Consider the following 25,744-nt stretch of genomic DNA (forward strand, 5'->3'; position numbering starts at 1 on the left):
ATGCCATAGATTTTGAAGAGGGTCTTGACCAACCAGGATTTAGGAAAGTCTTCTGCGGTCCCAGACTTCTTCTTTTTCTTTTTAGCTTCTTCCTAGGTACAACACCAAACAGCAACAGTGTCCCCAGAGCTGCGGGTGTAGGTTCTGTCCTGCACTGACAGCTCCAGGGCAGAGCCCTGAGCCCTGTCGCCTTCTTGTTCAGGTTTGGTGACACACAGTGACTCTCAATAAGTATTTTCAAGTTTAAAAAAAGTCAACGAATTAACTGTTAATGCTAAATTCCACTAAAGTACAAATTCTAGAATGCTAAGGTATTATTTTATCCTATCTTTCTATTTGAAAAACATTTTATTAGCCCTAGCCAGATTGGCTCAGTGGTTAGAGTGTTGGCCTGCAGACCGAAGGGTCCCGGGTTTGATTCTGGTCAAGAGCATGTACTTCAGTTGTAGGCTCCTGCCTGGCCCGGCCCTAGTCAGGGGCGTGCAGAGGGCAACCAATCAATGTGTTTCTCTCACTTTGATGTTTCTTGCTATCTTTCCCTGTCTCTTCTACTCTCTCTGAAATCAATGGAAAAATATCCTTGGGTGAGGATTAAACAAACAAACAAACAAACAAACAAATAAACATTTATTATAGAAAATTTCAAATATACCCCAAAGGAAAGCAAATAGTGCATCATACCCCTATGTTTCCATCACTAAGGTATTCTTAGTGTTGTGACTATAAATAATAATATAAAATACACTGCAAAGTATAAATGATGTAAAAAAAGGTGAGAACAGAATCACCATGACGCGATGTCCTCTTGCCTGAGACATACAACACATTCACACAGACCCTCACGGAAAAGTTACCAGGACAAGGACATCTTGGCTTTGACTCTGGTTCTTGTTCAGCCCATGCAGCTTGGTTCCAGAGTTCCTCTGGGCTTTCTGCTGCCGTCTCTGCAGTGCCCGCCTGGCCTTCTGCAGCTCCCCGGCCACGTGTGTTTCAAATCTGCTGACTAGCACCTTGGTTTTACTCTGTTCATCCACATCCCAGACATCTTCGAGCGTCAGAGGCTGCTTGTAGCCTTTCAGAACAATGCTAGAATGAGATGAGCCAGAGGCTGAGACCTTACAGGCTGGGTCGGAAGCTGTCTCCTGGAAGCCTCTATCAAAGCCCACGCCCCAGTTCTGGGATGGAGGGCCAGAAGAACGAGACTTCTCCCTTGCTCCACTACTCCATCTCCTGACCCTTTAATCTTGACAGAAGAGTGAGGAGAACAGGAAAGGGGTCCAATGTGGGTCACAGAAGGTGGTAGAAGAGAAGAGAAGAGAAGGGGAGGGGCTTTACTGAATTAAGAGCCAAAAGGGCACCACCTCCCCCTGCTCCTGCTCCTTCCTCCTCAACACTGGCTGCCTCTTTGCTGCTCTGGCATCTCCTGCAGGGGCCTCCATGATGCTCTTAAGGAACTGAGCAGATCTGGAGGCCACCTCCATATTATCTCCCTAGGTCAGAGCTCCTCAACCTAGGATTTGAGAAAAGGGATAGAAAACAAATTATGTCTTTATTTTTAAAAGCTTGTAACTGATATTTAGCTTTTCCTTCTAATATGAGTAAAGGCAGCCAACCAGAGTTGTAAAAAGGAGTACCTGTGCCTTTGTCCCTGGGAGAAATCACAGATGTTTTCATAGCTCATTTACATTCATCACTATTGTGAAACTATGGTCATTGTTAGACCCATCACTAGATCTTGTTATTTAATGCATTAATCAAGAAGCACTTGATTTCCACATCACACATTTGGTCTTTAAAAAATAATATTTAGATAACCATATTTCAATATATTTGTTTTCCTTAATAACCTTGTCTTTTGTTTTATTCATTGAAAACATTACCTGGGTGTTACCAGACAAAAGAGTCTATGGAACTACAAAGGACAAGAATGCCTGCTCCAGATCCTCTGGGAGCCCAGGACAACTAATTCATCCCTGGCCCTCCAAATCTGTGCCTCACTGCCTGCCCCCACATTCCCCTGCTCCTATTCTACTGTCTCCTTTTCTTACAGCCCTTCCTTTTCTCCAAGGAACCCCCCGGCTACCAAGAGCAAATATATTCCATCTTTTCCTCAGCTTTCCAGTCTGCCCAATGAAGGGAATTAACTAAATTAATCTGTCAGAACATCCTCAGACTCTAAGAAGTGGAGATATGGAGGCCACAGGAGGCATTTTGAAAAATTAAGATTTCCATCACTTTCCAACGATTGAGGAGGTGGGGAGAGAGACAACCCATTCTCCAGGCATTTCCTACCTGTCATACCAACTAAAGGTAATTTTACTCAGAAATGAAGCCGTGAGTGATGGATTCTGCAAAACACACAAAAAATCAGAAAATAAATCAATTGGAAACAGGAACTCCATGGGACTCTAAAATCAGAAACTGATCTATGTTCTAGAAACTAGATATGGTACCGAAATAGGCTGGTCAACATACATTTATTTGGAGACCCTAAGGTTACCAATTGAACAACAATCAGACCTTCTGGCATAGAGGTACGGATTAACTGTCTATGCTAAAGACTGGTAGGTCAAAATCCAAGTCAATATTTCCATATTCTAGTCACCTTCCATTGCCTTATGTCACAAAATGGTCTTATACTGTATTCTGGGCTCGGGGGACTTCCAAGAGACAAAGCCATCTCGGGGGACCTGTGTAACACCTAGACACCTAGCCCTTGATGCCTTATATATTGATCAAGGGGCCATCCCCAAAAATAATCTATGCGGTGGGTCTATTTCAAGTCTCACATCTGATGAGCCTTTTTCTGAAAATGCTGACAGGACCAGGATCAGGATCTGGAATGCATAGCAGATGAAGAACAGGCAGGAGTAGGCTAGACTGGAGTTGTTGCCCTATGGGAAAAGGAAAAACAAAACAAAGAGAAAATGAACCTTTCATCCAAATGAAGTCTACACAGCCCACATAGGTGAATATCTGTGATGAAAGCCTATATCAAACCCCCTAAATATGATTCTATCCTGGAACTCAACTTACTGCAGGCCCGTGGCTGAGACTGAGAAGGGGCCTTGCAGTTTCCTCTCGTGTCACCCTTTCTTCCCTCCTTACCTTTAAAAGCGTCCGGATCCGAGTCTGTAACTGGAAAGTGCCGCAGAGTATTGAGAGAATCCAGAAGAGGGACAGGAACCAAGAGTCCTTCTGCACACACCAGCGCCTGCTGTGTTGGATCAGCAAAACCAGGAGCTAGAGAGACAGTCACATCAAGTTCTGAACTACATCGTCACGAGCCAAGGAAAAGAGGCAAAGGGGATGTGGGAAAACAAAGGAAGACAGGAGGACCGTGGGAGGAGACTTGTACTTAATCTGGCCGGGCAGAAAGCACACAGATGCCAAACTGTAGATTTCCTCCCTGACACCACCCAGCTTTCTCTTGTCAGGGCCTCCATGCTCTCCCTGGGACCCCCGTTCGCACCCCCTCTCTATTCACCACACTGGGGTGGGAAGTTAGCAAAGAAGGCAGAAGGTCACCATCTGCATTTTAATGTAGTTACTTTGGGAGCCAGAAAAATCTTTTCAAGACCCAAGGAAATTAACGTCAGGCACTGACTGCAGCAGCCGGGTGATGGAGGCATATTCTGCTGGATAGGGGCAAGGTGTCTGCATCACGATTTTCTAATAGTATCACGGATTAAGCAGTCAATAAAAACACTTCCTTGTAGCATCTCACTTATTAGTAGATGTAATTGAATAAATGTTGGTTTCCTAAACTCAGTAAACCAATATTCTGGGGGGAGGGGGAGAAGCCATGATTTAAGCAGTTGCCAATTTCCATGGTATAAATACCCCCACTGTAGTGGGTTTCAAGTTCCAGCACGATGTCCCCAGATGCAGGATTGGGAAGGGATGCACACAGTCAGCTCTGTGAGCGGGCTGCAGCACACCACCTCTTAGACCAGTGATGGCGAGCCTTTTGAGCTCGGCGTGTCAGCATTTTGAAAAACCCTAACTTAACTCGGTGCCGTGCCACATATAGAAATTTTTTGATATTTGCAACCATAGTAAAACAAAGACTTATATTTTTGATATTTATTTTATATATTTAAATGCCATTTAACAAAGAAAAATCAACCAAAAAAATGAGTGTCATAGGTTCGCCATCACTGTCTTAGACCCTTCTTTGTTTGTTCTAAGCAGGGTTACCAAACAAGATGCCTGCAGGGGTCAAGCAGACCATGGTACTGAGTGAAGTCGGGGAGACTATACTGAGCTCATGACTGGTCTAATGGGGGCAACTGCTACTCAGTCCTAGTTGACCATTGCCCTGTGGGAATGGAGGCCCTGATTTTTCAAGAAAGACGGGAAATCCAAGTAATTATGAGGCATAATTAAAATGATGGCATCAATTCAATTGCTTTTAAAACACTGGATAGGCAGCCCCCAAAAATCATGCTTGTAGAAGAAACATCAAGTTTCTGTCATCAAGTTTATACAAACAATGCTATACACAGTGATCCATCGATTATAGTCTACAGTCAATCAATTTAAAAGTAATATTTATGGCATTTAAGAAAACTATTTCATATCAATAAACCTGAGTTTCACATGTGATCCTTAGATGGCGAAATATGAGTACACAAGATACATATCTTAGTCATTAAAGGTAGTACTTGCCCTAAGGAGAAGGCTCTATAAACCAGTGTTCAAAAGAAGATGAAAAAACTAACATTTGTTTTGCCCCATTATAATCAAGCTTTGCCTCATCACAGGTCCCTTGAAAAAGGTAGATGACATTGGACTTTATTTCATTTCAAAAGAGTAAATTCCAGCTACATGACTTTGAATAGAGATAAGATAAAACAGGGCAGACGTGGTGACGGGCCTTACCCATGTGCCCAGGTAGAGGCTTGGGTTGGTATATCTAACGGCAGGGACCGTGCCTTGTCCAGAGTCTTCTATGAGTACAAAGGCCAGCTCTATGGCTGCTAGAATAAGAAGAAGCCCAACAAGCACCTGGGAAGAAAAAAAGACCACTGTTAGGAGGATTTCATTCTTTAAAATAAAATGGTTCCAGTAACTGATGGTTAAAATGGTATGCAGTGATTCAGATAACACGCCAATAAATATTTCTGGCGTGAATGGATACATGTGTTCAAGCAATGGAATAAAGTTTGAAGTATGCTAAGTGTTTTTGAGGAATGTTGAGTGTGATGGTTTTAAAGTAAGTCCGCAAATTCTTTGATATGCCTCTCTTCCATACAGCTCCCCTTTCCCTGAGTGTGAGCTAACTTGGTGATTTGTTTCTAATGAGTAGAATACGGTGGGAGTGACAGTGTGTGACTCCCGAGACTAGCTGGCTGCCTCCTTGTTCTTTCTCTTAGATCACTCACTGCCCCATCATGAGGACATTCTAGCTCTACGTGTAGGTTCGCTCGGTAAGGAGCTAAGACCTGCCAACATGTGAGTGAGTTATCTTAGAATCAGGTCCTCTAGCCGCAATCAAAACTTCAGACATGCTGAAACTGGTTTGGCTCAGTGGATAGAGCGTTGGTCTGTGGACTGAAAGGTCCTAGGTTCGATTCCGGTCAAGGGCATGTACCTGGGTTGCGGGCACATCCCCAGTAGGAGATGTGCAGGAGGCAGCTGATCGATGTTTCTCTCTCATCGATGTTTCTAACTATCTCTCTTCCTTCCTCTCTGTAAAAAATCAATAAAATATATTTTTAAAAAACAACAAAACTTCAGACAACCTTAGTCCCAGCATAGTAACTATCAGTTCCTGAGAGACCCTGGAGCAGAATCCAGATAAGCTGCTACCAGATCCCTGATGCAGAGAAACTGTGAGATAAAAACTGTTTACTTTTAAGGTGCTAAGTTTGATGTGATCAGTTACACAGCAATAGATACCTAAGGCAACAGATTTAAAAAGAGGATCCCCCACTCCAGTTGGAATGGCACAATTACCTTTCTTTGGTCTTAGTCCCACCCATTTCCCCATATAACCTTTGAAGTTAACATTGCAAACAATTGCAACTCTGTCATCCTAAAATGACTACAAGCCAATCAATATTTGTCCTATGAGCTAATGAGACATGATATACTTGTACTGTTCTAGAGGGTCACCCACCCTCATCAGGATGGAAAATTACTACCTCTGCTGAGGAGGTCCCCCAGCATCTGAACTCTCAAAATAAAGATCTTTAGTACTGTCTTGCCTACTCTTCTTACTTCCATCCATCTATCCCAACTCATTCCCATCTCTCATTCATCCAGAATGACTCAGGCAAAGGTACTGGGCCCTTTGTAATGAAAACCAGCCAAGGAGGGAAACGCATCACTTTTAACCATAGAAACAGTGCTGTTACTTGTTTCTGGCGTATATAATATGCTGCACAGTATTATGCTTTCCTCACATGAGACTGAATTGTTTTTTAGGGAAAAAATAATTGCTCTTGCAGTGCTAATTTATGTTTGCTCTTAGGTAAATTAGGAGGTAAAATAGAGCAAGTTGGAGCTAAAGCACCCACCCTTGAGGTAAAGAGAATACCAACCAGCACACCGCTCCCCAGGCCAAGGAAAAGGAGGTGTCCTTGTCATGGGCTTACATATTTAAACTCATACACATTTATTAAAAATACATGAAGCAACCCATATAAAAAAAGGACCAATTTACACTATAAAGAACTCTTACAAAGCAATTTTTAAAAACCAACAAACCAACAACCAATGCAAAATATCTATATATATAAAAGCCTAAGTGACCAAACAACCAGTCGACCAGTCGCTATGATGCACACTAACCACCAGGGGGCAGATGCTCAATGCACAGGATCAGGCCTGTGGGGACCAGGCTCCCTCCTGTCTGGATCGGGCCTGCGGGGATCGGGCCGAAACTGGTTCTCTGACATCCCCCAAGGGGTCCCGGATTGAGAGAGGGCACAGGCCAGGCCCAGGGACCCACTGATGCACAAATCCATGCATTGGGCCTCTAGTAGAATATAAATGGTTAATTTAAAGAAAAAGAATTCAAAAGGCTTTTAAGCATAAGAAAAGTTGTTTAATCTCATTAATAAAAAAAGAATGCAATTTCAAATTATGACATACCACTTTTCACTTATCTGATTAGTAAATATAAAAAAGTTTGATAATAAAACGTTGGTTAGAGGAAAAACCTCAATGCAGGGAACTTTATACTATCTATAAAAATTTTGAGTCCACATACCCTTAGCCCAGTAATTTCATTTCCAGGAGTTCATCCTACAGACACACTCATATCTATGAAGCTATTTATTACAGCATTGCTTATGATAGTAGAAGATTAGAAACCACCTAGATTTCTATCATTAGGGCACATGAATTATGGTACACTCAAATAACAACATCTCAAATTGCCAATAAAAGAAGCAGATCTTTATGTGCTAAATGGAAAAACTTTTAAGACACAGAAGAGTATATATGTGACATTAACATTTGTGTGAAAAAATATATGTAGGTAGTTACTGTACAAGTATGAATTATCTCTGGAAATGGTATTGATGGTTGCCAACTCAAACAGGAATGAGTAACTGGAGTATCATGTACTTTTTTGTACCTTTTAAATTTTGTAACCCTCTGTAAATTATCTATCAAAAAGATAGAATGTTAAATACACTAACGCCCCCATTTTAAAAAATGAGCAAGTGATGTGAATAGACAATTCACAAATGAAAAATAATCTTAACAAAAAAATTTTAAAACATATTTTTATTGATTTCAGAAAGGAAGGAAGAGGGAGAGAAATAAAAACATCTATGATGAGAGAATAATTGATCGGCTGCCTCCTGCACACCCCATACTGGGAATTGAACCTGCATATGCCCTGATCGGGAATTGAACTGTGACCTCCTGGTTCATAGGTCAATGCTCAACCACTGAGCCACTCCGGCCAGGCAATCTTAACAAATTTCAAAAAAATCAATTGTATTAGTACATACAGAAATGCAAGGTAAAACAATATGATGCCATTTTGCATGTAAAGTTAAAAATATATGATGTAATGCTGGCAAGGGTGCAAAGATGAACTTTAATGCACTTTTAAGACTATAAGTTCACAAAAATCTTCCTAGATTATGAAAAGTTTCCATTATGTTTCAAAAGACTTAAACTGATCATATACTTTGATATAGCAATTTTACTTCGAAGAATCTATTCTGAAGAAATATTCTGAATTGTAGGTAAATATTTATGCACAAGAATGTTAATGGGAGCCTCATTTTTTAAAAATATTTTTTTATTAAATTCAGAGAGGAAGAAAGAGTGAGAGAGAGAGAGGAACATCAATGCTGAGAGAATCATTGATTGGCTGCCTCCTGCATGCCTCCTACTGGGGATCAAGCCCACAACCTGGGCATGTGCCTGACTGGGAATCAAATCATGACCTCCTGGTTCATAGGTTGATGCTCAATCATTGAGCCACACCCGGTTGGGCCTGGAGCCCCATTTTTACTAGTGAAACACTTATAAAACAAAAATTACCCCAAAACAGTTGTGGAGAGATTTGTTGGGAGGAGTTAATGCTGCAAGAGTTGTTAAAATAAGAGTTGTATGGTATACTCATGTGATGAATGACTTTAGTGATCAGAATTATGTTTCAAACAATGTTAGCCCTGGCTGAGTTGGTTAGAGCACTGTCTCGATATGCTAAGGTTGTGGGTTTGATCCTTTGTCAGGGCATATACAGGAATCAACCAATGAATGCATAAATAAGTGGAACAACAAATTTATCTCTCTCTCAAAATCAATCAATAAAAGTTTTTTAGAAGAATAATGTTAAATCAGGGAAATGCTTTTTATATCATCTGAAGTTAAAAAAAAAGTAGACTACAAAATTGCATATACAATGAGTTCAATTATAATTTAGAAAAAGGCAAGAGTTTCCTGTCCAAGACACAGGTTTAGTACTTTATCTCCCATCCTTCCCAACCCCTTGAACTGGTAGTAAAGTACCCAAGAAATAAACGCATAACAGCACTGAGGATATGAATGAAAAAGGGTAAGCTCAGTAGATCAGATAAGTTTTAGAAGACAAAAATCATACATGTCAGTAGTGACAGGTAAAAGCAGAGAAAACCATCGCCCAAAACACAAGAAAAGACAGCAATGAAGGAGGGTTAAGATTGACATTACTGGTTGCTGTGCTTGTGTCTTCTATCTGCCCCAACAGATTCACTCTCCACTCTTGTTCCTTCAAGCCTAGAGCGGTAAGTTTGCTGCTTATGCTCCAGGTCCCTCTGTAAATACAACTTCCTCATATTATCCTGTTTTGCTTCAGCCATCTATTTCCTCCTGGGACCCTGGCTGGTAGAGTTGCCTCCTCACAGCCATTCTCCTCTTCCTAACAGGGCTCCTCTATTGTAAAATATCTCCCCTACTCAGCTCAGCCATATGTTTGGTGGAAGTTGGACCCATTTCCAACCCCATGAGGTGAATTAAAACCAGTGATAATGGTTCCATTCCACTGGCCTGTGACTGCTTTAGCCATGGACATATGATACAATTCTGGCCAAAGAGAAGTAGGGACAGCTTGTGGGAACTAGCTTTTGGGGGCTTCTGGGGAAAGTTTTCTTCATCGTTCAAAGTGATATATAGATCCAGAAGATAAAGAACTCTTTACAACTCAACGATAGAAAGACACAAATAACCTAACTAAAAATAGGCAAAAGGTTGATTCAAACAAAACATTTTTTCCAAAGAAGGTATTCAAATGGCCAAAAGCATATGAAAAGATTCTCAACATTATTAGTCATTAGGGAAATGTAAATCAAAACCTCAATGAGATACCACTTCACATCTAGGACAGTGACGATCAAAAAGGTGACAATAACAAGTATTGGTGAGGATGAGTATAGTAGTCCCCCCTTATCCTCGGGGGGATGTGTTCCAAGACCCACCGTGGATGCCTAAATCTGCAGGTAGTACTGAACACTATATACACTATGTTGTTTCATATATGTACATAAGCTTGATGGCTCTCTTTGGCAGATCTGAGCCGCCAGCATCACTATTCTTGCACTTGGTGCCTTTGTGAAGTAAAACAAGGGTTCCTGTACACAAGTGCTCCAATACTGAGACAGTCAACCTGATCGCCCGGACGGCTACCGAGTGACTAACGGGTGGGTCGTGTATACAGCGTGGAGACAAAGGAGTGATCCCCATCCCAGGCGAAACAGCTGGATGGTAAGAGGTTTCACCACACTCCTCAGGACAGCATACAATTTAAAACTTATGAATTGTTTATTTCTGAAACTTTCCATTTACTATTTTCAGACAGTGATTGACCTCAGGTGACTGAGGCCACGGAATGAAAAGGATAAGGAAGGACTACTGTGTTCGGAAGTCACACTTTGCTGGCAGGAATATAACACGGAGCAGGCACTTTGGTAAACAGTTTGTTGGTTCCTCAAAATATAGAGTTTCCATAAAATTACCACGTGAGTCAGCAATTCTATCCCTAAATATACACCCAAGAAAACTGAAAACCTATGTCCACCCAAAAACTTGTACACAAATGTTCCTAACATCATTTAAAACAGGCAAAAAAATAGAAACAATGCAAATATCCATCAACCAAGGATTAAATAAATAAAATACGGTATATCCTTACAATGGTATTATACACACACACACACACACACACACACGCACACACGCACACACACACACACACACACCCCTAAGCGACTGGTCGACCGTTTGACTGGTTGCTCTGATGTGAACTGACCATTAGGGGGCAGACACTCAATGTAGGAGCTGCCCCCTGGTCAGTGCACTCCCACAGCGGGAGGGCCGCTCAGCTGACCAGTAGGTGCCAGACGCCGGGCTCAAGGCTGGCGAGCCCAGCTCTGGCGGTGCAGCCTCTCCCGCCTCCACAGCAGTGCTACCAGGCAGCGGTGGCGGCGGCAGGTGCAGGGGGGCCAGGATGAGTGGGCGTGGCGCAGCGCCCGGTGGGGCTGGGGGTCCTCCCAGCTGCATGCCACTTTGTGCACTACTACATCCACCGAGGGGTCCCGGATTGCGAGAGGGCACAGGCCAAGCTGAGGGACCCCACCAGTGCACGAATCTGTGCATCGAGCTTCTAGTTCAGCCATAAAAAGGAATGAAATACTGATACAAGCTACAACCTGGATGAACTTTGAAAACATAATGCTAAATGGAAGAAGACAGACACAAAAGGCCACATACTGTATGATTGCATTTATATATGAAATATCCAGACTGGGCATTTAGAGAGACCAAAAGCTAATTTGTGTTGCCAGGGAGAGGGGGAGGAGGGGATGAGAAGCAACTGTTTCATTGGTAAAAGGTTCCCATTTCAGGTGACGAAAAAGGCCTGGAATTAGATAGTAGCGATGACTGTACAACATTATGAATGTATTTAATACCACTGAATTGTATACTTTAAAATGGCTAAAATGGTTAATTTTACCTTATGTATATTCTACTACAATAAAAAAAACTTTCAAAAAAATGAAGTACTGATTCATGCTACAACATGTATAAAACCTTGAAAAATCCTATGCTAAGTAAAATAAATCAGACACTAGGCAGTGGTTCTCAACCTAACCCTTTAATACAGTTCCTCATGTGGTGGTCACCCCCAACCATAAAATTATTTTCGTTGCTACTTCTTAACTGTAATTTTGCTCCTGTTATGAATCGTAATGTTAATATCTGATATGCTATATGTGTTTTCCGATGGTCGCGACCCAGAGATTGAGAACCGCTGCACTAGAGGTTACGTATTGCATAATTCCAAATATAAGAAATGTCCTGGACAGACACATTCATAGAGACAGAAAGTAGATTTAGAATTGCCAGGGACTGGCAGAGAGGAGGAGGAGAACAGGGTGCTACTGCTTAATAGGCCCAGGGTTTCATTTTGGAGCGATGAAAATATTCTGGAATTTGGACAGTGGTGATGGTGACTATAACCATCACCACTGACTTACACACTTTAAAGAGGTGCCTTCTATGGTATGTGGATTATATCTCAATAAAGCTACTTGTCGAAGTGACACATAGGGGCACCTGACCTCTTTATCTGCCTCTGGACACTGACATGGGTGTGATGCCTGGAGCTGCTGCAACCATCCTGCAGTCATGTGCTAGCTTGGCAATTGCCTTGATGTGCTGAGTAATCAGAAGAAAGATAAAGACAGTCAGCTACCTGCTGATGTTGTTGAGCTGCTGTGTTAACAAATCCTGGAGTACACTACCTCTGGACTGTTTGTTACATAAGAAAAATTCTTTACTGTTTAAACCAGCAGGTATGACTTCCAGGTGAGAGAGTCTTAACCAGTATAAATGTGTTCTCTGTAGTCAGCCCTGGCGGTGAGTAAGAATGGGAAACAGGACAGAAGTCAGTCTTGATTGAAATTCCGTGTACAGAGCTAGTATAGTTCCACCAGGCACTTTCTCCTCTTCCTGACCCCCAACCCATCACTGCAAATCTGCAGACAACAATTCTATTTACCACCCGTACCCCCAAACAGTCTAAAACAGGAGTACTCTCTAAAGAAACAGAATCCTTCCCCTGAAAAAGGCCCAGTGGGTAGAAGGGGTATTGTTGCCCCATAGCAACTTCATCTAGAGTAAATTCATTGGGCACGCAGAAGGGGTAGAAAGGTACCACCCAAGATCCTGCTCTTGGAGGAAGCCCATAGTCCAGATAGTCATCCAAGTCTCAGAGCCCAGACAGTCCTCCCATCAGGAAGAGACCAGATGGGGAAGCAGGCATATATAATGGCAGAGGAACCTACTCCACCCTCATATGTTCATTAACATATAAACATATTTAAAAAATCAGAACACTAATAACCACCAGAAAGTTGAGAAAAACCAGTACTATTGAAGAAGAAAACCAATATAATTAATCAGAACAACTGATTCTTGGATGAAGCAAACAGGAATTATTAACTGAACAGAAAAGAACGATTATTTTAAAATTAATATCCTATGAGAGATTTGAGAAGACACTGCATCCATTAATAGGTTGTTGGTTTGTATTGTTGCTTTCTTAAGAGGTACACTCAAAAAGTAGGAAGAATTCTTAGAAGTCAAATCTGTGATTACTAAAACAAAAGCTCTTTAGCATGACAGGAAGAAAAACTGGAGAAATTTTTCAAAGCATAGAAAGAGAAAAAGAAATTTTAAAAAGAAAATTTAAAAAGAGACAAATTGAGAAGGATGGTCAATTCAGAGTCCAACAGCAATCTAAACAAAGTCCTGGAGAAATAGAATTTCAAAATTGGAGGGGAAAAATGAAAAGGTAATATATGAAAGTTAGTATATAATATATTAAAAGGGTAAGGTTAAAAAAAAAAGTACTTAGGTTGAGAGTGTAGAACCCATCAAACGTAAACAGCCTCTCATGAAACTTCAGGACATCAAGAATAAAGAGGAGAGCCTGGCGGGCGTGGCGCAGTGGTTGAACGTCTACCTAGGAACCAGGAGGTCATGGTTTGATTCCCAGTCAGGGCACATGCCCGGGTTGCAGGCTCAGTCCCAGTGTGAGGCGTGCAGGAGGTAGCCGATCAATGATTCTCATCAATAATCTCTCTCTCTCTCTCTCTCTCTCTCTCTCTCTCTCTCTCTCTCTCTCTCTCTCTCTCTCTCTCTCTCTCTCTGTCTGTCTCTCTCTTCTTTCCTCTCTGAAATCAATAAAAATATATATTTTAAAAAATGAATACAGAAGACAAAAGCTTCTAGAGAGAATAACAAGGAATGAGGAAGTCCTAATTCGATAGCTCAGGATGCAGGAGAACAATGTAGTGACATCTTCAGAATGAAAAAAAAAATCTTTTGTGAGCCTAGCATTCCATATTCAGATGAACATTTTCAGAAAGCAAAGACGTAGAGACTTTATCTACTGCTGCATTTTCTGAAATTTTTATTTGAGGATGTTCTCTAGATCCAAGAAATTTGGGAGCCCTGATTCTCTCATCTTACACAAGAGGCATCAAGATGTCGAGTCTAAAATGGATGGCAGATCATTTTTAGGTATAAAGGTAACCAACAGAAGAACTGAAAATAATCATACAAAATTAAAAAACTGAGAGGAAGAGGAAGAAAGAAAAAGGAAGCTGAGAATTGGGTCAATGAGAGCAGAAATATATATATACATATTTGATAGGTCAAGAAATACAGGTATAAGTATATTATTTGCAGATATGGAGGTAGCCATCAAAATAATTTTAAATGGCCTGGACAATAGGACTGGGAAGTAGTGGAAAATTAACTATTTTAACCATTTTAAAGTATGCAATTCAGTGAGAGACTCTTTTCTTTTTAAGAGAGTGGAAGGAAACATACCAAAATGTTAATAAGAGCATATCAGAGTGATACAATTGCGAATAGATTTTTAGGATGACAAACTTCCAATTTCCCAAACTTTCTACAATAACCATGCATTATTTTTATAATCAGAAACATATACACACTTTGCTTATTTAGGACCAGGGAAATCTTGCAGTTTAATGATTACCAAGTCCTTAATAGTCTTTGCCCTTGATCTCTAATTTATTGGAGGAACTTCAATTTGAGTTTACTAAACTCAAAGATTTAGCCGAAGTTGACTTCCCTGGAACAACTTCCACAAACTTACCTTTGATCTCGCTTCTGAAACTTTTCAGCACAAGCTAGGCAATCTTCTTTGTTATACTTTTGCAAATACTTGAAGATGATTCCCACGTCTCATTGGCTCAACACAAGTTCATTTTTTGCTATACATCTTTCTCACACCTCAGCACTTTCACAACCGCCAGAACCAGATTTCTCTTCTGTTCTCCTAGAACTATGACATCATTCATTCACTCACTCATTTTGTAATTCAATTCATTCAATTAACTATGCATCAAGTCCTTTCCAGTACGGATGCACCTTTAAACAAATAAATTTCCAGAGTCTCTCACCCGCTTGGTCAAGCAAATGAACTTACTTCAGGCGAGGTAAACACTGCACTAGTGACTGAACAAGAATGGCAGTAACAGCTATTCAGGAAAGTGGGAGGGGAACCAAAAGCCCAAAGGTAGATAGAAGAAGCAGCAGAAAAATAAAATCGAGTGGAGGAGTGAGTTAAGAAGATACTTGTAGAAGAGAAGTTTTATTTTGTGAGGAATTATACTTCTGACTTTTTTCAGAGAAAAACTAATTATTTTGAAATTTTTAAGAGAAAGCTAACCTGTGTCTTCATCCTCAAAATAGAGGACAAAAAAAAGTGAAGTATAAATTATAAATGGAGCTCCTAAGACTGTGAGCAAGGGCAAGGGGATTATTTGCTACAGGGGGAGAAAAAGCAAATACATTGCTTTTCTCTTTCTCCATAGAGATTTGTGTTTATAAAAGTTAAACAAAACGTGATATATTCAAACAGTGAGCTATTATTCAGCCATAAAAGGGAATGAAGTGCTGATAAATGCTACCACATAGATGAACCTTGAGAACCTAGGCAAGTAAAAGAAGCCAATCATAACAGACCACATAGGATTCCATTTAGATGAAACTAGAGGCCTGGGGCACAAAATTCATGCCTGGGTGGGTCTCCTCAGCCTAGCCTGCACACTCTCCAATCCGGGATCCCTCGGGGGATGTCTGAAACCGTCAGTCGGACATCCCTCTCACAATCCTGGACTGCTGGCTCCTAATCGCTCACCTGCCTTCCTGCCAGGTCACCCCCAACTGCCCCCTTTCTGTCAGCCTGGTCACTCCTAACTGCCCCCGTCCGCCGGCCTGGTCACCGCCAACTGCTGCCCCCCCGCTCCGCCGACCTGGTCACCCTACACAGCCTGCTGTTTAGTCGTTTGGACATCCCTCACTAACCCCCCTGCTGGCCTGGTCATAGGCAGCCATCTTGTGAGGGTGTGAGGGTCAATTTGCATATTACCTCTTTATTATATAGGAGGATGTCTAAACTAGAGACAGAAAATAGATTAGCCATTACTTAGAGCTAAGGGGGACAAGGAGATAGGGGGGTTCTTTTTGAGAGAATGAAAATGTTCTAAAATTGACTGTGGTAATGATTGCACCTATCTGTGATATACTTAAAAATAGAATTGTATTTAAATGGGAGAATTATATGGTAATGTGAATTATATCTCAAGAAAGCTGTTTTTTAAAACGTTAATTAAAAGCTATCACTAGGATGGGATACCGATTTACTCACTACCCAGGCTTTCCTTAGATACTCCAGAAAACGGCAGGATCCCCCTAAGTTGACTGACAGCATAGAGCACGAGCAGAGCAAACGTTGTGGACCCTTTGACAATCCAACAGGGAGTCATGGCCAGCCATGACAGTTACCTCCTGTGCTACGTCAAGGCTGAGGCAATTGGTGTAATGGGAACACCTTCAGGAGGAGCCCAAACCACAAGTCTGGACTGTTGAATAAGGGCTCCATCTGGACACCAATATGAGAGGAACTTCCACCTTTGGTGGGCTACAAGAACTCAGAGCTCCAACTGCCCCACCCAATAACGGAGCTTGGCTGTGCCATGGGCCACACTTGGTGCCACCTGGCTTGAGACCGACGCCTGCAGATGCCGTCAGTGACAGGTACTTCCCACCAGCGCTGGCTCTGATGGCTTGTACCCCATCAGTTCCCCCCTCTCTGTGTGCAACCTGCTTGTGACTCTGTTGGCTTACTGGGGAGGTTTCCCCCAATACACCTGGCATTACAGAAAGAGACAAACATGGGATGACTCCTTTCGGGATGCGCCCTTGCTCATGACCAAAAAGCTGGCTCTGGCCAAAAGCTGAGTCATTCCCGAGAGTATTGAAGCATGTTGTTTGATGTTCAGAGTCTAAAGCTCTCTTGCCTCTCCAGTGCATTTAATACCAACACCCAACAAATGCCCCCTGAGTGCTAGTTCCTGTGCTGAGCACTCAAAACAACAGGGCAGACCGTGACCCTGCCCCAGGCTCCCAGACACTGTTCTTTTCCAACCAGATCCCTCCAAAACTCCCACCAGCCCCATCTCAGAGCATCAGTGCAAATCCCACTTCCTTCGGCCAAGTTCCTTTTTACTTCTTTGTAGACTGCAGGCAGCCTGAGATCATTGGTGTGCATGCCCATAGAACTCCGAGTCTAATTTGCCTTTCTAAAACCCCGCTGAAAGATCAGGATGGATGGGGGGAAACCAGTGAAAAGATGGTGGATTTTCCAAGGTAGCAACCTCCACTGAGGGTCTTTCATTTCCCACAAGAAACTCCCTGCATTCATCAGTGCAGCTGGCTCCTGAGGGGCTGCTCCCTCATTCTTCCCGGGCTCTCTCCTGCCTGCCCTGTCCTTTCCATTATTTCCCCATTCAGGCATGTCACTATAAGCACTCACCCTTCCTCCCTCTCTGTGAGTGATCATCTAGATGTATGGAAGACTGGGAGAATGAAAGCCCTATTTCAGACCCAAGTTTGGGGAGATGAGCGATGATGGCTGGATTGCCTGAATCGAGAGGACAGAGGCCACATCATATAGTTCATTTTCACCTCATTGTAGGTGCCAACTGAATTACAGTCTCCTGCTCTAGAACAGCTTACAGATAGGAAGTCCCATGTTCCCTTCTCAAATACTAAAAAGACAAAACTACATATTTTACTGATTTGGTACCCACTATTGGTGTTCAGGGTGTCCGCTCCCCAGAAGATTTCTAAGACACTATTCTTTTGCAAAATTCAAAATCACCTTAACTAAGCAATATAGCAAGGGACCAGGGAGGCATAAGGCAGGTGGAGAGAGGGACGCTCACAGAACATGTCTCTACCTAAGTCAACAGCACCTGGGAAGGCTGGTTAAAGACAGTGAAGGAGACACTTAAACCACCAAGAAAATGTCTCTATGGTGCACCAAGGAATTAGTTAGAAAATACTTGGGTTCCATACCTGCTTCGCAAGGTAGAGTTTGGTTATAGAAGATTTCTTGTTCCTGGATCTGTACACATGTAGAAGTTGCCAAGGGGCCAGGAGCCAAAGGAAGCCCAAGGGAATCCATACCAGAACAGTTTGCTCAAAGCAAAGTGGCAGGTCCGCCTCCGGGCTGTCCAGCAATGAGGAATTCTGGGGGACCAAAATGTAAGGATTGTTGGTTACATGAGTTTGAAGAGAGAGACCAGCCCTAGCCCACACCCTCCACCCCAACCCGTTTCCAAACAAGTTTAACTAAGTTATATATCTACATCCAGCCTGACCCTTGTGCTGTATTTTTCTATTCATCTCCATTGATACAAATTCACAATTTGCCAAAACCGGTTTGGCTCAGTGGATAGAGCGTTGGCCTGCGGACTGAAAGGTCCCAGGTTCGATTCCGGTCAAGGGCATGTACCTGGGTTGCGGGCACATCCCCAGTAGGAGATGTGCAGGAGGCGGCTGATCGATGTTTCTAACTCTCTATCTCTCTCCCTTCCTTTCTGTAAAAAATCAATAAGATACATTTTTTAAAAATTCACAATTTAATGACATTTAGTGACTTTTTTGGCCAATGCAACCTTTAAAGACCTTTCTTCCTGTGATTCTCAGTGAATCTTCCCACCAGTCATTGAGTAAACTTCGCCAATGCATTTGCCAAGTTGTGGGAAGAAGAGGGACCTTCCTCCAATCCAAATGGGGAGGATAGTTCCTTGGGATATAAAAACTTTTTCTTATTCTAGTCTTTAGCACCGAATGAACTCACTGTCAGACACTCAAATATGCAGCAGGCAGAATGCTTAGTCATGCTCTGACATTTAGACTCCAGAGAGCTTCTGTCAGAGCCCAAGGGCTTATGTCAGAAAGCCAGGGGGCATCAGCACAGGAGCACAATAAAACTGTTGAACAGAAGGCTTATTCCCAGCAAGTTCTGTACTGGTCTTTGCATTCTGCAATAATGAGAAGTGTCTTGTGAGCTGAGGGTAGGGGTGGGCACTAGTTCTTATATTTGAGTCATGTGAGAATAGATTTTTCTCTCCCAATAAATATTTTTGAATTGTTTTGTATGGCTGTTTGAACAGATTCTCTAAAGAAAAGGTTAAGGTGCCCTGATCAAGATTATCTGCCAGATAACTCTTAGAAAGAATTCTCAAGGGTTGGCTATTAAGCCCCACCTTCCTGAGGTATTTGGTTTCTGGTCTTGGGGCCTATGTTCTTTCTAAGACTGGGAAGTGCTGCCCAGGTGCTCTGCTATCTCACTTCTGCTCTTCTTATCTCTCCATAAGGTTACCTAACTTTAGAATCAAGAAGACGTAGCTAAGATATTTAAACTACTTTAACATTCTAGGTAATTCTGATGATGATGCTAGGAGATTGTAGACCACATTTTCTTAATATCACTAAATCCAAAGTCCCTTCTCATTCCCTCTTCCATTAAACCATTTGTTTTTGTTGCTCACACTGTTTATCTCAAAATTCTCTGCTCTAATATTTCAAAAAATTGTCTCAGTGCTCATAATACCCAGATTTGCATCCTTATCTTCAACTTCCAGTCCACATCACTAATCGCCAGTTACTCTAGTACATAGCATTATTGTTTCATCACCGGCATATCTCAACAGGACTCAGTCATGGACCTCCTACCCCACAAATTACACAATTCCTACTCTTAACATTGATGAAATTAGAAGCCATTTCCCTATTTCTCTTTAGAGAGGCAATTTTGAAGATAGCTTGTCCAAGAAAAGAGTCTGGGATACAATAAACATATGCTATAAAATAAATATATTACTCCCCAAATGATGTGGCTCAGTGATTGAGCATCGACCTATGAACCAGGAGGTCACAGTTCGATTCCTGGTCAGGGCACATGCCTGGGTTGCAAGCTCTGTCCCCAGTGTGGGTGTGCAGGAGGCAGCCGATCAATGATTCTCTCTCATCATTGATGTTTCTAATCTCTCTCTCCCTCTCCCTTCCTCTCTGAAATGAATTTTTTAAAAAAGTATTTTTTTAAATTTAAAAGTAAGTAAGTAAATATATTACTTCTCCCACATAGAATATCATCTGGCGATATTATGACATTCTTTTATTTAAAAAAAAATACCCTGAGCTTTAGATCAACTGCATATCTAACTTTTCTGGTTCTTGTGGCCACTCTAGGCTAATCTATGGCTTGTTCTGGTTTGAGAAGAAGTTAAGTGTAATTTCTTACCCAAAAGGTAGAGTTGCAGAACTTCTCCAGCATGATTCCTGGAGCTCTTTTGAGATGAAGACTCCTGGATCACTGCTGTTTCTTACTCACTCTTTTCCTCAGAGAAGGTGGAAGGTGAGTAGTGATGTGTCATCTCCCATTCTGATGTTACAACTCAAGGCAATTCTCCTGACCTTTCATCCCAATGATTTAATCGTTAACCTTGCTTGGAGGTATGTTTACATGATCCCAGTGGATAGACATGTGACCGCGGGGACCCGGGGACACAGATTCACCAGTTCACACAAGCACCAGAAGCCTCTGTAGGTGTGAGCATATGCAAAAGGAACTACTGCCCAGCTGGCGTGACCCAGTGGTTGAGCGTCGACCTACGAATCAGGGGGTCATGCTTCCATTCCCAATCAGGGCACATGCCCGGGTTGCTGGCTCATCCCCCAGTGTGGGGTGTGCAGGATGCAGCTGATCAATGTTTCTCTCTCATCACTGATGCTTCTATCTCTTGCTCCCTCTCCCTTCCTCTCTAAAATCAATAAAAATACATTAAAAAATAAAAAATAAAAGGAACTACTGAAAGATATTTTCAAAGAATATTTGACTTAAAGATATACTTGAAATAGAAAAATGAGTAAGAACAAGATATACAATTGTATTGATAATTTTGTAGAGTAATTTGTATCCATATTATAAGTGTTAGAAGGAAATACACACAAAATATAGGAGCTGCCCCCAGTGGTCAGTGCACTCCCACAGGGGGAGCGCCGCTCAGCCAGAAGCTGGGTTCACAGCTGGCGAGCGCAGCGGCGGTGGCAGGAGTCTTTCCCGCCTCTGCTGCAGGCAGGCGGTAAGAAGCAAGGGGTCTGGGACTGTGAGAGCCCCAGACTGCGAGAGGCATGTCTGTCTGCCAACCTGGGAATTGGGCCTAAGCCAGCAGGCAGACATCCCCCAAGGGGTCCTGGACTGCAAGAAGGTGCAGGCCGGGCTGAGGGACTCTCCCCTTCCCCCCTCCACGCACGAATCTCGTGCACTGGGCCTCTAGTATATATAATAATATTTTTAAAGCAAATTTTTGTATTGTGGTAAAAAACATAGCACATGACATAAAATTTACCATCCTAACCATTTCTAAGTGTACAGTTCAGTAGTACTAAATATATTCACATTGCTGTGCAACCAATCTCCAGAACTTTTTCATCTTGCAAAACTGAAACTCAATGCCCATTAGACAACTCCTCCTTGCTCTCTTCCCCTAGTAAAGCAAGTATTCTTTTAAAATCAGGACACCTGCCCTAACCGGTTTGGCTCAGTGGATAGAGCATTGGCCTACAGACTCAAGGGTCCCAGGTTCGATTCCAGTCAAGGGCATGTACCTTGGTTGTGGGCACATCCCCAGTAGGGAGTGTGCAGGAGGCAGCTGATTGATGTTTCTCTCTCATCAATGTTTCTAAATCCTTCTCCCTCTCCCTTCCTCTCTGTAAAAAATCAATAAAATATATTTAAAAAAATAAAATAAAATAAAATCAGGACCTCCTACACTAGCAGTACACTTGCTGCCAACATATTAAAGGGCAAACACCATCATTTGGAGGATCATGTGAAACCATTTTGGTTGGCAACACAAACAAAAAAGCCACTTCTGTGTTGTGTGGGTATATACAGACTGTAGTATCTACAGAGATTAACAAGAAAATAAAATATATTTTAATGTACACATACATACACATATATTCTAATGTATACTTAATACCTGGCCCAAGTATTAAGTAATGTATACTTAATACCTCTGGTTATCTTAAATTCACAAATAATAAAAATATTTACCACTAGTACCAGTGGCTATGTTCTGGGTTATTAATATTGAACGATATATAAATGTTATTAGGACATTTATTCAGTTATTGTCCCATAGATGGACTTCCATCCTTTTCTGTGTGCCTAAAACAGGATTAAGATGATTTAGGATAAAGGCATGATCAGAGTTCACTGGCTTTGGTACAGACCTCTGATCATACCAACAGAAGCAAGCTGGAAAGATGACAATTATAAATGTTTAAAAATCCATCAGTGAAGACAGAAAGAATCCTAAATGAGGCAAAGCGGGGGGTGATTTGGCCCATAAGCCAGGTCCAGTTTGACCCCTGTTTTCAACTGACCCTTGTTTTTACATTTTTTAACTATAAAACTCAACATGAACAGTCTGTCCATAAGGACTCTTCAATTGGACTCTTGGCCCACAAAACCCCACATATTTACTATATGACCTTTAAAGAATAAGTTTGCTAACCCCTAAACTAAACTCCAGAAATGACAAGACCTTCTAAGATAGAAGAGAGCCATAGGATCGTTCATCTCTGTCTGAACTAGAGCAGGAGGGGAGGCCTCCCGCAAATGGCTCAGGAGAAACCAGCCTAACTGCTAAATACCACAAATGGCTCAGGAGAAACCAGCCTAACTGCTAACGAATCTTTCAGGGCCATGTGTGGGGCTGGCATCTAAAAGAGCCCAGAAACAGTCACACTGCACTGTCCCCAACTCTTTGTCACACTGGTCTTCACCAACTGCTGAGATTCACACTACAAAATGGGAGGGAACAGTTAAGAGAACTGAGAGAAAACTCCCTATGCACTCTAAGCTTTCACCTCTGGAAGACTTAAAAACAGCTAACAGAAACCCCGCCCATGCAATTCCACCTTCACAGAGAGTAAGGCAGCCCATTCGTCCTTGGAATGGCTGAGGGAAGCAGCGGGCAGAAGGGGTGATATCTCCACAACAACCCAGAGAATTTCATCAAGAATTTTCCCACCTAAGACTTACCATCAAAGTATGCAGCCTGAGGGTGCACCTTGTCCCAGCTTAGATCCCGCAGGTCCACAGCTCACCTTCCCGGGCTCATCTGGTAAGTGGTACAGACAGTGATTAAGTTTTTGGCTCTTACAAGCCAAGTCATTTTCAGATTTGCATTTATTCAGTATTCTTCCCCTCTGGCGTCAGTGATGTAGGATTTTGGTTCTCTGACCATCGGTGGTGATTTCTGCCAGGTGGTTGGCTTTCTTTCTTTCTTTTTTTCTTTCTTTCTTCTTTTTTTTTATTGTCTAAAGTTTTCAGGTGGCTTTCAATAAAAATCCATTCGTTGACAGGTGGCAGATACCAGGAAAAACTAGTTTGTTAACCTTGTTTGTTTTTGTCTGTTTGTCTTGAAGATTCTGGTATTTCCTGGTATTTATAATTGCAAGTTTGAGAAGTTAATACCATGTGCTTCTGGCCAGCGATAGAATGCACTGTGTACAATTGCTTTGTATGTGCACCCATATGTGTTCCTATTATTCTAAATATCAGAGCCTTCTTCCTCCCTCTAAACATCCATGTTTTTTTCATGTTTACCCATTTGTTGTAAATATTTGAAAAATGGAATTCTTATACCAGGGAATGATGAAAATATACAGTAGGTCTCTATAGGAACTTTTGACTTTAATAAAGGACAGTATGTTAGGGGAGCCTTAAAACAGACAGGAACAAAATCCGTAACAGACAGGGGTCAGCTTTTTTGATTAGCATACTAAAGTCTTTAAATGAACCCAATGAACATCACGAAAAACAAAAGCATACAGCAAGCAGTGGTCCAATTACTTTCTCATATGATTATGTTTTTTGGGACTTTTATTTGTTTTTAAGATTTTAAAATTGATTTTTAGAGACACAGGAAAGGAGAGGGAGAGAGAGAAACATCAATGTGAGAGCAGAACATCAATCTGCTGCCTCCTGCATGCCTCCTACTGGGTTCGAGCCCACAACTCGGGCAATGTCCCCTGACCGGGAATCAAACCAGCAATCTCCCAGCGCCTGGAATGACACCCAACCAACTGAGCCACACTGGCCAGGGCTCATATGATCATGTTTTATGACTTATTTACTCCCAAGGTATTTGTCATCCATAATTAGGTCAACTAAATTTTGACAAAAATTTGTAATGTTTACCTTCTAGTTCAGGGGTGGGCAAACTTTTTGACTCGAGGGCCACAATGGGTTCTTAAACTGGACCGGAGGGTCGGAACAAAAGCATGGATGGAGTGTTTGTGTGAACTAATATAAATTCAAAGTAAACATCATTACATAAAAGGGTATGGTCTTTTTTTTTTTTAGTTTTATTCATTTCAAACGGGTCAGATCTGGCCCGCGGGCCGTAGTTTGCCCACCCCTGTTCTAGTTCCTCAATATGTACATTCTAAACTACTCATGTAATCAAATGGTCTTCTCATACTTATCACATAAATGTATGAAAGCATGAATAAAACCTGGATAAAAATAAGGGGCCAAATGTTTGTTAGAGATTGTGATTATTCTCATACTTATTGCCTGCTTCCACAGTTAAATATCTGGATGATTAAATGTTATATGGCCATTATCCCATCAACATCCAACTGATGACATTTTTTCAAAAAGGGAATGAAATCCTCATGTCTGAATCCATTCCTTTAGGAGCTAATTTTGACCAAAGAGGGGAAATGAGAAATTCTGATGAGTGAAATTATTGGTACTAACATGGCTTACCTGAAGCAGTGATACTAATGGCACATGGGGAGACATTAGACAGCTCTGTCATGCTTGCTTCAAAGCCAAACTCCAAAGGCTTTATAGAAAATTCACAAATACCTGAAATTGGTTTCCATGATGACCCAGCCAGCATACTCGATATTGGCCTTCCCATACTTTGCCCCCAGCTAATCAGCTTAAAATAAAAAATAAAACACACCTTATTTTTCCTAATCTGTATACTTTATTTCCTTCCATCTCTTTTATAAATCTTGTTTTGCCTTTGTGTATTGACAACAGTGTAATAACAATCTCCCTCATGTCTAAAAGCACTTGCATGCAGACATCTTACTAAATATCTGAACTGTTCTTTGACAATGATGGCAATCTTCTACCTCTCTACTTAACAGGTGGAAGAGGATCTATTGCCTGGGTTCATCTAGCAAGTAATTGGAACAGCAAATTGGCTGTGCTTGGAAATGTTCATTGGGACTGAAGAGAAGGCCTAGTGAGTCCTATGGTATGAGTAGGATCATTCTCTAAAAATAATATGTAAGTCCCCTGCGATGTCTTCTGCAAATAAGAGGAACAAAAGTAATTGATAGGAATTATAATCATGTGTGGGCACAGGTGTATGTAAGAAATCTCTATGTTCAATTCTGCTGTGAACCTAAAACTGTTCTAAAATATAGTCTATTTTTAAAAAAAGCAAAAAATTCAAAAACAACTGGCAGGGTTCTCCCACTGCCCCCATCGTGTACAAATTGAAATGTCTGTGTACTGATCCTCAAAACAATAAAATCTCAATTATGAAAGAAAAAAAAAGCAACTGGCAGAACAGTATGTGACTCGATTTTGATATAAATTTTTATACTTATATGTATAGCCTATCCTATCTAATAATAGACAAACATGGCAATTGACCGTACCTTCGCTACGCCTCCCATTGGCTAATCAGTACGATATGCAAATTAACCGCCAACGAAGATGACGGCTAATTTGCATACTGCAGGCAGGGGGGACAGCGCGAGCTGCCAGAGCGCTGCCATCCAGGGCAGCCCGGCCCCAGAAGCCCCA

General features: G+C 41.7%; 1 protein-coding gene across 1 annotated transcript in view; it reads right to left on the reverse strand.

Moving 5' to 3' along the window:
• ABCC2 (ATP binding cassette subfamily C member 2) overlaps positions 1–20,296 on the reverse strand; it is a 59,217-nt gene extending 38,921 nt beyond the window's left edge. The window contains 8 exon segments of the mRNA XM_006756565.2: positions 1–92; positions 855–1,086; positions 2,293–2,348; positions 2,790–2,894; positions 3,109–3,243; positions 4,885–5,010; positions 17,908–18,081; positions 20,141–20,296. Of these exon segments, the coding sequence (XP_006756628.1) occupies positions 1–92; positions 855–1,086; positions 2,293–2,348; positions 2,790–2,894; positions 3,109–3,243; positions 4,885–5,010; positions 17,908–18,081; positions 20,141–20,173 (953 nt within the window). The 5' untranslated portion in view covers positions 20,174–20,296.
• Positions 20,297–25,744: the final 5,448 nt, after the last annotated feature.

Source organism: Myotis davidii, unplaced genomic scaffold (assembly GCF_000327345.1).
Source record: "Myotis davidii unplaced genomic scaffold, ASM32734v1 scaffold332, whole genome shotgun sequence".
Lineage (NCBI taxonomy): Eukaryota > Metazoa > Chordata > Mammalia > Chiroptera > Vespertilionidae > Myotis > Myotis davidii.